Below are 13448 nucleotides of genomic sequence, written 5' to 3' on the forward strand. Positions count from 1 at the left end.
TGAAAGTCCTTGAGCTAAGTCTTGCCTCTAAGGCAATAGTAGAATATCTCATAAATGAAAATATAACGTGGTAGAGTCAACTCTTGTCCGTGGGGCATAATTTGTTTGAAAGTCCTTGAGCTAAGTCTTGCCTCTAAGGCAATTGTTGTAGAACATCTCATAATGAAAACATAACGTGGTAGAGCCAACTCTTATCCATGGGGCATCATTTGTTGTTTGAAAGTCCTTGAGCTAAGTCTTGCCTCTAAGACAATAGTTGTAAAATATCTCATAAATCAAAATACAATATGGTAGTGTCGACTCTTACCCATGAAACATAACTTCTTGTTTGAAAGTCCTTGAGCTAAGTCTTGCCTTTAAGGCAATAGTTGTAGAACATCTCATAAATGAAAACATAACGTGGTAGAGTTAACTCTTGCCTGTGGGGTATAATTTGTTGTTTGAAAGTCCCTGAGCTAAGTCTTTCCTCTAAGGTAAGAGTTATAAAACATCTCATAAATCAAAATACAATGTGGTAGTGTCGACTCTTACCCATGAAACATAACTTGTTGTTTGAAAGTCATATGTCTTGCCTCTACAATGTATTAGTATCAACTCTTGCCCACGAAACGTAGCTTATTGTTCGAAAGTCATAAGTCTTGCCTTTATAATGTGATAGTGTTAACTCTGCTCATGAGATGTAACTTGAATGGAAAAAAATCGAAGAAAAGAACAAAAATAATAAAAATTGTAAAAAAATGAAGAAAATGAAGAAAAATGTTAAAAAAATAAAAATCAAAGAAAATGTAGAAGTTGAGGGACAATAGGAAAAAAAAAAAGGTTGATAAAAAAATTAAATAAAAATAAAGGCCGAGAAAAATTTAAAAAGAAAAAGAATCAAAGAAAAAAAACTTTTTTTTATAAAAGTAGACGTTGAAAGATGTAAAGTAAAAAAGTAAGGGTTGAGAAAAACTAAAAAGAACAAAAAAAAAAAAGAGGAAAGAAAAAAGAAAAATAAAAATAATATTAAAAAGAAAAAAAAAAGTTGAGAGGAAAAAAGGAAAAAAAGTAAGGGTTGAGAAAATTAAAAATAAAAAGAGAAAAGAAAAAATAAAAATCAAAGTAAAATTGAAAAGAGAAAAAAAAAGTTGAAAGATATAAATATGGAGTTGTTATCCATTGTGGGGATCATTTATGTAATTTACTCCATTGATTAGGGGCAATTTTATCCCAAAAAAATATTAGTTAATAGGTAAAGACTATTTTAACGAAGTTTTTTTATTTAGGACTAAAATTTAAAAGCCACCCCAATTTGGGTCTATTTTTTAGATTCACTCGTTTTAACTTGTCTTTATCTTGGGCCTAAAGTGTATTTAGGGTTTGGCACATAGATATTTGCATAAAAGATAGTATGTCTTTCTTTATTTTGGGCCTAAAGTGTATTTAGGGTTTGGCACATAGATATTTGCATAAAAGATAGTATGTCTTTCATTACATGTTTGCTTGGTCATGGTTAATTGAAACATACTCTCGATTTAATTTATAAGGACTAAGATTTTTAATTTTCTTTAGAAGTTGTAAATACGTGAGTGTGGTTAAGTATGGAGTACATTTGATCATATCTTGCCATTTGCATTTGAGAGGGGTATATGGAAAAGAAAGGTAGATTTTGAGTCATGCTCCTTTAATTTTGGAATAAATTCTTTTACAAATTGGCATTCTAAGATTCAATATTTTACTCAAACTAGCCACCAATATGAAACGAACAACAATTTTAGGCATACTTGATGTATAATTAATTATAACCAAACACTATATTCCAAAATATGTATAGTTACACGTCTTTATGTATCATTTTGCAGTATCTATATATAGCCGAGTATTAGACTCGGGGCAGAGCCAGCGTACTGGTTACGGATTGTGCTGAACTTAATAACTTTGATTCATTCTATAAGTATGTACAGTGAAAACATCATCGAATATGTACAAATTATTTATTTATAATCCATACTTAAAAAATTAGAATTCTGAACCCATAAACTTTAAATTCTGAATTCACCTCTGACTCCAAAAGGAAGATTTACCTATGCTATAGTGCCTGAGCATCATCAAGTATCTCATGATCTTGTTTTTAAGTTCACAGAACATGGATTTTAAGGCACCGTTTGATACGAGGGATAAAGGATAATAATCTCAGGATAAAATATAGGATTACTTTATAGTGCATCTGGTTAGAAGTATCAGTTAGTTCTGAGATTAATTATACTACCATTTGTGCTATAATGATGGGATATGTTCCCATAGTTATGCTGGTATAACTAATTCCATGGGATATATCTCAATGGATGCGATAACTTTGTCTATCTTATTCAAACAACCCGTAAAAGAATTGAAACGCTGAAAATAAAAAAAAATATGTGTTGCCTTAAATATTAACGGTCCTGAATACATTCATGACTACTTCAGAGTCTCCAATCCATGTGCACAATAATACTCGACCAAATTTGAGCATCGCACGATCAAGTAAGAATAGAAGCAAATTCGGGATCTTCAGTCAATGATTTAGAATAAGCAGGATCTTATTATTTTCATGCATTCTTTTTGCATAAATAAACATCATTATTCAAGCCAATAACATTAGGTTTAGTTGAACCTACAAAATCCGTCCTATATTTTTCACTAGCTGAAAATGCCGAGAATAAAGATTAATCTAAAAGGTTTGTCCAGTGTAGATAGAGGTTTCTTGGACGTGACAACTTGGTAATGGAGAAAAAGCATTGCCAGAGCAGCAGTGGTAATGGAACAAGAGCTGGATATAAAATATCAAGAACTATATGTAGATTCACAGCACCATAATAAGCATCATCTTGATTACATCTAAGTTACTTGTGCTTCAATCGAAACTTTGTGTGGCATGCCCAACTAGAACCTGCAAGAATTAAGTGTATGTTTGGCAAACTAACCTCAACCTTGATAAACTAAAGATGGGTTATCTGTGCGTGATGAAGGCCTTTTTCCTTTTTCTTTTTATTACTTGACTAGGTTCGCTTAGTAAGGAAGGAAAGACACAGAAAAAGGTGGAGGTCAAGCTATGGGCACAAGGAGGTAATTACAGATGGATGCACAAAATTAAAGAACTTGCTTACTACAAATTAAAATAAACCTGTACTCATCTGTATCATTTAGATCTCAGATATAAATAACATCGAGTTTGCAATGTGTGAAATGTAGAAATACGGGTCAAATTGCTCTCCACTTATTTCAAAGTTGAGTGGTTGAGTAAAACATCCTACACAAGAATTTACAATAGCAACTGATTTAGCTACAAGAGAAATACAGAGAATAACTGGACACGAGAAGTCGAATTTGCAATAAATTCTGGAGATCAGCTGTTCCTCTTGCTTTTATAATCCAGAATGTGTTGCAAATTTGAGACGAACTGACAAAGTTCTTAGCTATATTTACATTCCATCCGTGAGTCAACGTGCTATTACTGGACTAACAATCTGAACAATCTCCTCAGCTTCACCTGAAGTCCAAGATCTTCCATACATTTCAAAAGATGATTGAGTAAGAAAACATAGGTTGAAGACAATATCTGTCATCCTAGGCCTCTCTGCTGATTGCTCTGATGTGCACGCCGTTGCCAAGGCAGCCAAGTTTAGAGCATCATCCACAGGGTAAAAGCTCAACTTTAGATCCATCCACCCTCTAAACTTCTCCTCTCGGTTATCTTCAGCTTCCAAGATTTCCTTTATTTCTTTGCCCATGATCAGTGTCTCGCCATTATCTTTTGATTCCATTGCTTTCTTCCCTGAAAGCAACTCCAGCAGAACAAGCCCGAAACCAAACACGTCGACTTTCAGCATCATTGAGTTGGTAGAATGTGTGGCTGTAGAGAAACTTGCAACTTTGGCTTTAAACCTTGAATCAAGAAGTATGCTACATGTTCGGATGTCCCCGTGAACTATACTAGGTTGGGTATGTTCATGCAGGTATTGCAAAGCATTTGCAACATCCAAGGCTATCTGTAACCTTTGGCTCCAACCGAGCGATACCACTGAGCCAGAGGCAGATGATGATCTGGGAAACAACCACTGATCCAGTGAGCCATTTTCAGCATATTCATAAACCAAAAAGGAATTCCCATGATCATCTGATGAAACACCCATTAATTTCACCAGATTTGCGTGATGTAGTTTTTGAAGTATCGTCAATTCCTCCGAGGCTTGTTTTCTTTTCTTGACTGCTACAACTTGGTCATTAATCGTAGCCTTATACACCGATCCTCCTATTCTGCTCCTCTCACTGAGGTCGAGAGTTGCCTCCATGATGACCTTCAAGTCATATAATATGGGCTTTCCAATATAGCCAGAAACTCCAGGAAGAAGCTTATCTTGAATGTTCTTATGGTCCATAATTTCACCCTCGGAGGCTTTCTTCATATGAAAAAGATCAGAAGTTTCATGAGTAAATGAGTTACGGGTTAAATTAGCCCTCCTCTTCTCGTCTAGAAGACGCATGTACACCATCAAGCAAAATGAAAAAACTGCAAGCAACCCCATAATACTTAAAACAGTAATGAGGATCCATCCAAGTTTAGATTTTCTACTGCTTGCAGAAGAGGGGTAAGATTGCAAAATAATAGGAAGGTTTACCGGTATCAAGACAGGAAGACATATTGCAGCAGTGAAATTTCTGTAATTGTTGATAGCCAGAATGTCAGCTGCAGATGCTCCAAACATATTGCTTACAGGCAATATATCATCCCAAGGCTGCCAAACATAAGTGACGAGGTACTGAAGTCCCTTTCCAAGATCAGAATGTGCGGGGCATTTACAGAACAAAGGAAAAACAGCTTCTGCACCAACTGTCAAGTTGGTTGGATCTAGTGTTGGATTCATATCTTGCACCACATGATAGTTAGTAAGGTTCTCAAAAGCTCCTATTGAAACCGAATAAAAGCTATCACCTTTCTTGATCTGATAGGTAACATTGGAGAAATAATGAGAACCATTGCAGTAGCACTTAACAGGTACGAGTAAAAGCTGGTCAGGGAATAGCTCGGTATCCTCTGAGGCTAGACCTGTGGCCTTAGCTATACTTAAACGACTGACTTCAAGAAGATCAGAGATACTTCCAACATCAAAATAATATGGCGGACGGGCACGATATGAGACATAAGCATCACAAGAAAAGGAGGAGTTTAACGAGCACGAAAAGTCAGTGTCTGGGCTAGATGTTTGAGCAGTTATGTTCGAGGATGAAAGGATGAGAAAGAGGAAAAAGTTATAAAACAAGGAGACAAGAGGAACTCCCATTGCTACAAAGCTTAGATAGCAAGGCACCAACTAGAAAGATTATTTGGCAGCTCAAGCAAAAGTGTATTTTAGGAATTTACCTCTTGAGTTTGGAAGGATATAGAATTGGACAATATTTAGGAGGCTTGTCTGTAGCTCTGTCTGCGAGATACCCTTTTGTCTTCTCTGCCTACTCTCATATTTTAAGCAGCTGTCTCTGTCTTTATGCAACAATGCTTTGTAAAATATTCTCAATAAGCAAAAGGAATCATTTATATTTATAATCTTTACTTTCTCCTTGATTATGTCCTCTCAGTTATTTTCTAGGGAAGCTCCAGCTATCAGTTTAATACTAGAACCAAATCCAGACGGCACGGATTCCTTCTTCCTGTCAAAGTTCATAATGTAAACAACTGAGAATAAAAAAGTAGAGATACGGGTGAATTCTAAGAGGTGACTGTCAATAGGAATATGCTTAACACATGCAAGCAAGCTTGTGTCACACTTTGTTACCTTAGGAGAAAGGGGCGTAACAAAGGAGGCAAAATTTGTAATTGTGAGTTTCTTGGAGACGGGCATACTTTGTTATGATGAACAATATTTTTCGAAGGACATTTTCCAGAAAATAAGTCATCTTCTAGGGTTTGATTGCCAGAAACTATATTCCAAGGAAAACATTTTTCACTATAAAGGATGAAAATGATTTCCCCCACCTACCCAATTATCTCAACTATTGAACTTCATATCATTGAATTAATTTAACCAATGCTTAGACATTCTATCAATCTTTAATATTCAAAAATTTAAACAAAACATTATGCTAATATTAGTATACGAACATTTATTTTAAAAAATCGAAAAACATTATCCACTCTCCAACCAACAATAGAAAACATATCCAGGAAAATGACACCAAACACACCCTCCTTGTTGCTAGTTTTATTGTCTCTTTCATGACCAAGTGAAGTGTTCTCTCTTTGCCAAGATTTCTGCCATACTTGGGAGACAGAGGGCTGCGTAGTTTCAATGACAACAATTTAAGAATCTCTGAAAACCTGTCTTACATGGATATAAAGCCAACGCCTAAGCAAATCCTTAATGAAAATGCAAAAACTATAATTGAAGCCTTAAGAGGCAGAAAAGTGAACACCTATCACGTGTGGACATTGACCCCGGGATGAACTAGCAAAAATCATAGAGCAGATGATGTGATGAACAAACAACAGCTCCACCCTCCAACAAAACATATTTCACGAGTATAGCTTGTTAACGAAGTGCACAGATACCAGATAGAAGCTAAACCCTAGCAAATGAGTGAACTTGCAATATCACCATCTTATATTAGTAAAACAGCTACATTGTTGACAACTAGGACATTTACTCGGATGCCAAGTAAAAGTCGAGTTGACCATTGCAATTTTTAGCAACAATGTTACAAAGATCAACACTTCCATTTCCTATCAACATAATCAGAATGCTACGGACATGTCGTCAGACCTCCTTGATGAGAGTTGACTTCATGATGTTGACCTGAAATATAGAGGAAGCCATTTGCTAATTTGCGGTGAAAAGGCATTTTAGCTCTACATCCCAATCAATGACATAGTCGTTCAACTACAAGTTGATTGGAAACCATTGGAATAAATGCTATAGACTCTTGAAAGATCAATAGAGCTCACTGTGAACATATGTCCGGGTAAAGAAATGGGAAGAGCATCACTTATTTCCTCAGTTTTCTCTTCTACAGAAGCAGCTTCTCGGAACTTGCCTTCCTTCCAGAGACTCTTGACGAGCAATTGTTTAGTGTTAGCATCAGGCAACAACCCAAAGTTCCTCATGTCTTCAAAAACCCTGAGTGCAAGAGCAGCTCTTCCACATTTACAATAAGCATGAATGAGAACTTTATACATATAAGCATCAGGCTCTATACCGCTCTGCCTGACCATTCCGAAAAGCCTCTGTACAGTTTTTATATCTCCATGAAGAGCAAAATGGTTCATTAGTCCAGAATATGTTTGCAAATCTGGAACAATTCCTAGTAAACTCATTTCTTCGAGAATATGTAAGGCATCCGAATTCATATTACTTTTTACCAAAGTCCTTAGAACAGATGAGTACAGAAGCAACTGACTGCTTTTAGATATTGGACCACAAATCATTTTAATACTTTTGAAAACCCTTAGGGCGGGATCACCATTACGAGAAATACCATAAAAATCAATAATTAACCGGATCGTGCTGAATGACAATTGAATGCCCTCTCTTTCAACCTTAGACAAAAGTTGATCAACCAAGTCTACACATCCATGGCGAGCTAATCTGGTGATCATTCTTGAAACTGTGTATATATCATGAGTGAATCCTGGCTGACGAGCAACCCAGCAGAAGAACTGCCAAGCTGTTTCTGCTGACTTGAAGCTCCTGATCATCTTGCACACCAACCTAGTTGTCCAAACTAATTTTGCATCCTCCAGAGCTGACACCTCCTCAGCACCCCAGCTCTGCAAAGCATTAGCTAAAGAAGCTGGATCTAACCATGGTTTCAGATGAGGTTGATCCACAGCATCAGTGTGGTTACAATCAATCTCTTCATCTTCATCATCACTGTCGTCTTCACTACTGTCCATAGAGTAACCAATCTTCTTAATCCTCCCATCCGGTAACATGTCCCTTAATAATTCATTTGTCTCCACATCATAACCAGCATTCTGCATCTGCTGCAATGACCATAGCATAGCTCGAACAGGCAATATTCCGTCACTCCTCATCTGATCAAGCAAAACTTTGACAACATCCAACTGATTCGAAATAGTGAATGCTTCCACTAGGACAGAATACTGTTTTAATGTACGTTTGATCCTAACATGAGGCAACATATGGTAAAGCTCAATAGCTGAATCCAACTTTCTAGTTCTAACAAGATGCTCAATTATAATAGTGTATGTCCTACAATTCGGAAGTGCCCCTTCTTCAATCATCCTATGGAATACCCTCACAGCATCACTGTCCTTACCCTCCTGAACACATAATCCCATTACAATATTGTAAGACTCAGTACATGGATGTTTTTTAAGGGTTGTCCTCCACTCGTCCCACACACGGACAACCTCATCAAACTCTCTACTAATTGCATACCATCGCATTTGATCCATGTAACTAACACGTGCAGCGTTAACAAACTTCCCCGAGTTAATGGCATTAATAAGGGCATTGAGTTTAGCAGTTTCCCGCGCCTTAGCAAGAATCTTGGCTAATGCATAAAGCGTGTTATGGGTATGCAAGAAATGGGGAATTTTTTTGAGACATTCAATCAAATGGAGAGCTGAATTGGGAGAGGGAGCTGATTGAAGTGACTTGGTTACTACAAAAGAGTCCAAAGAAGGATTCTGGAGATTGGTAATAAGATTATCAGAAGAATTAGACCGAAGAGCGAGTCTTATTGAATCGATAAGTCTCGCTCTTTGGAAGTACACGGCTACCTTATTCACATATTGGGTTCCTAAGAAACGGCGAAAATGCAGAGATAAATAATTAAATGTGTTGTTTGTTTTGTAGAACTGGCTTAAGTACATATAACAAGCTACAAAAAACTGAGCAAGAATGTAAATTTAAAGGGAAAAAAAATCAAACAGTTGGTGTGCAGTCAAAACTTGATGGGACAAAATTTCATGCGACAAAAATATCAAACAGTTGGTGTGCGTGGACAACTCTTCGAGAATTGGCAGAAACAAAAGACTCCGCCGTGGTTAGATCAACAAAGAGGAAGATTCCCGGTGAGTTTTCTTTGACTTTATTAACTGCGATTGCTTCTTCGAAGTATCAGGTCTTAATAAATTTTGCCGTACGAAATTATTAAGATTTTAAGTAACAAAAAAATGGCCAACGAAAAAAATAGTGTTCCCTCCCTTTCTTATTTGCTTTATTTGCGGTGCGCACACCTTCTAGTATATTTTTTATTTCTATAAAATTAAAAGTAATTTTATCAATATCTTTTTAATTAAATTTTATTTATTTTTAAATCAATATTTATTACATTTATTGAATAAGAATATAATACAAAGATTTTAATCAAATTATTTTTTAAAAATAAAAAAAAGCAATTAAAAAATATATAAATATAAGGAGCAAATAAAAAAAATTAGAGAGAGTAATAATAATAAGACAAAGCACAAGGCCAACAAGTTCGATAGTACACCTTACATCCCAAAACATAAGTTCAATGATGAAAATTGTGCTACAAATTATATCTAGTGAATTTTATATCAAGACATAAGTTACAAGTTATACATACTTAGCTTATGACCTAAGATACAGATTATAAGCTATACTTAATTACTTATTACTTACTCAGCTTACGCCCTAAGATACAAGTTATATTTGTTAAATTTATGCTTTAAGAATAAATTATTCTTATGAAAAAGGGTCAAAAATATTATCGCACTATCTGAATGAAGTAAAAATATTCTTCGTTAATTTTTTTGACTCAAAAATATCTCTCTCTAACAGAATGACTCCAAGCATACCACATGGACCCAAAAAAAAAAAAGATCACATGGTCAGTCAATGTAAAAATCACCTCATTTATCAGCCTTTTTTGGTTCATTTAAAACCCGATCATCAAACTTGATTTTCTTGTCCAATTCGAATAGTCGTCCTCTGCTTTAGTGCACCAGGCTACCTTTCTTGAATCATGTATATATTAAATTCTCTATTTCATTTCTAAGTGTTGATGCTTACTTTGATGAGATTTCATAGTTCAAAAGAGCTTGATTTGTTTTGGAGGTTTCCTCTACTTCACAAGACCATAACTTAATTGAATTAAGGACACTGCCCATTTCATTTCTAAGGATACTAGTTACTTTAAAAAGAGAAATTTATGAAATTTTATTGGACTTTACTGTAAATGTGAATAGAGACATTGAATCAATATTTGTTATTAAAATCGATTGCTCTCAGTAATGTTAGTTTTTAAAGAGCTACAAGGGCAAAAACATCATACTCTTTTTACTCTTTTGTATAAATGAAAACTTTGGTTATTACTATTTTGTTTTATTTGAGGATATTTTCGTCAACAACACCAATAGTAAGGGTATTTTGGTAACTAAAACCTCCAATCAATGACACTTTACCGTGTCTTTTGCCTCTACTGTTTTGCTTTCCTAAAATCTTCTTTCATCTCCATTTTCTCTGTTTTTCCTTTTCTCCACTGTATTCCCGACGCACCTTGAAACCAAAACACAAGCTTCAAGCAAAATTCATGTTCTTAATCTCAATTTTCATTAGTCCATCATGATTTATTTTTGGTAAGTGCATCTTTGATGGTGGAGCAAGTTTTCATTTGATGTTTGTTATATATATGATACATGATGCTAACTATTTCAAGCCTTAATCCTTTTATTTCAAATCTGTTATTATTATTGTTCTATTATACAAATTAATTAATTCAAGTTTTAATCTATTTTCTCTAGATCTGTAATTAATATTGTTATGGTACTAACTAATTCAATTATCCTTTGGATATCTTCTTAGTGTTGTTCTGTGATACTAATTAGTTAAAGTTTTGATCTTTTTATATTAGGATCTGTAATTAGCTTTGTTTTTGATAACTTAAATGAAAGTTAAACCTCTGTAATTGTTGTTGTTTTATGATAGGGCTATTTCTTTTCCTAAAGGTAACAATAGTTTTTAGGGCTAATTTTTTTGTTTAATCATTTTTTTTTATTGATGAATAAAGTGAGAGGAGTCAAAGAAGTTGAAGCTATATTCGTATTGGAGGAGCTTATGTGCATTCCGTGTCCGAAAACCACTCAATTTGAAAGGTTTTTTATTTTTTAAAATTTTTACGATTACTTTCTTGTTCAGAGAAAAAAAGGAATTAACCCTTTTTCATGTTTGTCGTCGTTAGGCGGTGTAGTTATAGAAAAGCTGAGTTTGATTATGTAGAGAGTTTGTTTAGTAGATTTCCACCAGTTCACTGCAGATAACTTGTAGACGTGTAAATGTAGTAAGTGGTGTTTTTGCATCAGTAATATGGAAATCTGAATAGTTGGAGATGAAAAACAATTGTCTTGGTGTTAATGGTTCTTTTTCACTGTACTAAAGAAGGATGATTTCCAAATTGTTTTGTTCCTTTTTACTGAGTAAATATCTCAAAGTTTATTTTGAAAGTTAGATGTCCAACAATATCTGCTTCGGATTAATGCAACAAACTAATATTCAGACCATTCTTACAATGCATTTTTTTCAAGTAGTAAAAATGTGTCATTAAGTTACTATCACATTTCGACTGAAGATATACGGATATAGAATGTCACTGTGGGCAAAGCACACGACAACTATAGAGCAATTTTTTGAACGTCCAGAAAGTCTTGAATGCGTGAGACGGATGAGAGTATTTGGTAAACACAAATGGCTACATGGCTAATGAAGTCACTGAAATGAAACACTACCTTCTTAAGTATCCTATTGAAATTGATCGAACAGGAAAAGTTAAGTTGCTTCATGATAAGTTTTTTCTCCTCATTCTAAGCTTGTGTGGGGATATTGTTCTATCCTTCCCCTTTTAACAGATATAGACTATGAAACAGTAACTTGTTTAGATAATGCATTACAGCTGAGTTTCTGGAGCTCACTAATAACATAGTTTTTAAGTCTTAACTATGTAAATATCACTGTCATGTGTTTAGAATGTTTGTCTTCCGTTATAATTCATAACAAACTCTAAATAGTATATAGAGACTTAACTGGATGAAACTACATAATAGAGTACATATGATATTTATCTAGGAATGCATTTTTTGTCTGACTGCAACAGAACATATCAATGGCATATACATAGTCTTCTTGGTCTTTTTTTTCTTGTCTGACTGCGGCAACAAAACTGTCCTCATTAATTCTGAAACAGGCCCTTCTAGATGTGTACACAATTGAATGAGAAATAGGAAAACTTGATGGTATAAAAGTTGTCATTGGTGGTGATCTAGCTTATGAGAGAACAGTTTGTTCAGTTGCTCACTTGCTTGCGAAGTACCAAGATGTGAAAATTTACTTTGTATCGCCTGATGTGGTTAAAATGAAGGTATGAGAAAAGATGAAATTTTGATTGTCTTAAGCTGGTAATTAGCATTACCTCTCATTCAATTTAATAAACTTTTGTTCTTTAAACTCAAATGTAATTACACAGTATTATTTTTATTTGATAATAGACGAATTGTTACGGATTCATTTTAGGATGACATCAAGGATAATTTGACATCAATGGGGGTTCATTGGGAAGAAAGTGATGATTTGTTGGAGGTCGCTTCTAAATGTGATGTGGTATATCAAACTTCATATTCAAAGAGAAAAATTTGGAGAGAGGGTTGATTTGTATGAAGAGTCTCGAGGGAAGTATATCGTGGATCTGAGTGTCTTAAATGATATACAGAAACATGCAGTAATGATGCATCATTTGCCAAGACTTGATTACGTTAAATTATGTTATATAGTTAGGTATGTGATTCCTTTTCTTCTTATACCGCAATTATGCTCTTTAAATTCCTTTAATGATTCTCTGTAGATTACTGTCAATGTGGATGGGGATCTAAGGGTTGCTTATTTCAGACAAGCTAAGAATGGTCTTTACATTTGGATGGATTTTTTGAACCTTCTACTCCTTGGCTGGTGACAGATGCAAACTTTCTATATCTGGAATATTGCGGAACATGCTTGTTATCCATTTGAGTATAGATTCTAAGCCCGTTGTAGAATTCAAGAGTTTTATCAACAAAGTTTTCAATCTTAATCCAATTTTAGCCATCAATTGCTATATCCCTACTCTATAAAACTGCTCCAAATAACCAGCATCCTACTGAGACAATCAAGATTAGAACATTTGACCAAATCAGTAACCTATAAAAAGTAAGTTGAAAACAAGAAATATGTGTAGATCATTGCACTTACCCAACTAAGTATTTTAAGCCTTCAACTTAGCTTGAAAGTGTGTGCGAAGCCCTTAAGGTTTGTGTTATTTTATCTCTTGGAATCTATCTATTCCCTTATTCACGTTAATTTCTTTTGTTACCTACTTAGCTAAGTAGTGGAACTATGTATGCATGTGTTTATTCAGTGTTAAGTATATAATTTGTGCATATATGCTTTGAAACTATTACTATATCTTTATGTGTTTTA

General features: G+C 34.6%; 2 protein-coding genes and 1 pseudogene across 2 annotated transcripts; 1 reads left to right on the forward strand and 2 right to left on the reverse strand.

Moving 5' to 3' along the window:
* Positions 1-3108: 3108 nt before the first annotated feature.
* Positions 3109-6563, reverse strand: LOC124890427 (serine/threonine receptor-like kinase NFP). Its single transcript, XM_047402276.1, has 2 exons — positions 6430-6563; positions 3109-5667 (listed from the first exon to the last, which is right to left on the reverse strand). The coding sequence occupies exon 2, from the start codon at positions 5298-5300 to the stop codon at positions 3459-3461; it is 1842 nt and encodes a 613-aa protein (XP_047258232.1). The 5' UTR covers positions 5301-5667; positions 6430-6563; the 3' UTR covers positions 3109-3458.
* A 27-nt stretch (positions 6564-6590) lies between these two features.
* Positions 6591-9200, reverse strand: LOC124890426 (pentatricopeptide repeat-containing protein At5g66631-like). The gene has a single exon (XM_047402275.1). The coding sequence runs from the start codon at positions 8849-8851 to the stop codon at positions 6890-6892; it is 1962 nt and encodes a 653-aa protein (XP_047258231.1). The 5' UTR covers positions 8852-9200; the 3' UTR covers positions 6591-6889.
* On the forward strand, positions 8933-12945 carry LOC124890432 (annotated as a pseudogene).
* The last annotated feature ends 503 nt before the right edge of the window (positions 12946-13448 follow it).

Source organism: Capsicum annuum, unplaced genomic scaffold (genome assembly GCF_002878395.1).
Source record: "Capsicum annuum cultivar UCD-10X-F1 unplaced genomic scaffold, UCD10Xv1.1 ctg1716, whole genome shotgun sequence".
Taxonomy (NCBI): Eukaryota; Viridiplantae; Streptophyta; class Magnoliopsida; order Solanales; family Solanaceae; genus Capsicum; species Capsicum annuum.

Bases quoted from the DNA above. Each gene is read 5' to 3' on its own strand.
- LOC124890427 (XM_047402276.1), bottom strand. From the start codon at position 5,300: ATGGGAGTTCCTCTTGTCTCCTTGTTTTATAACTTTTTCCTCTTTCTC.
- LOC124890426 (XM_047402275.1), bottom strand. From the start codon at position 8,851: ATGTACTTAAGCCAGTTCTACAAAACAAACAACACATTTAATTATTTA.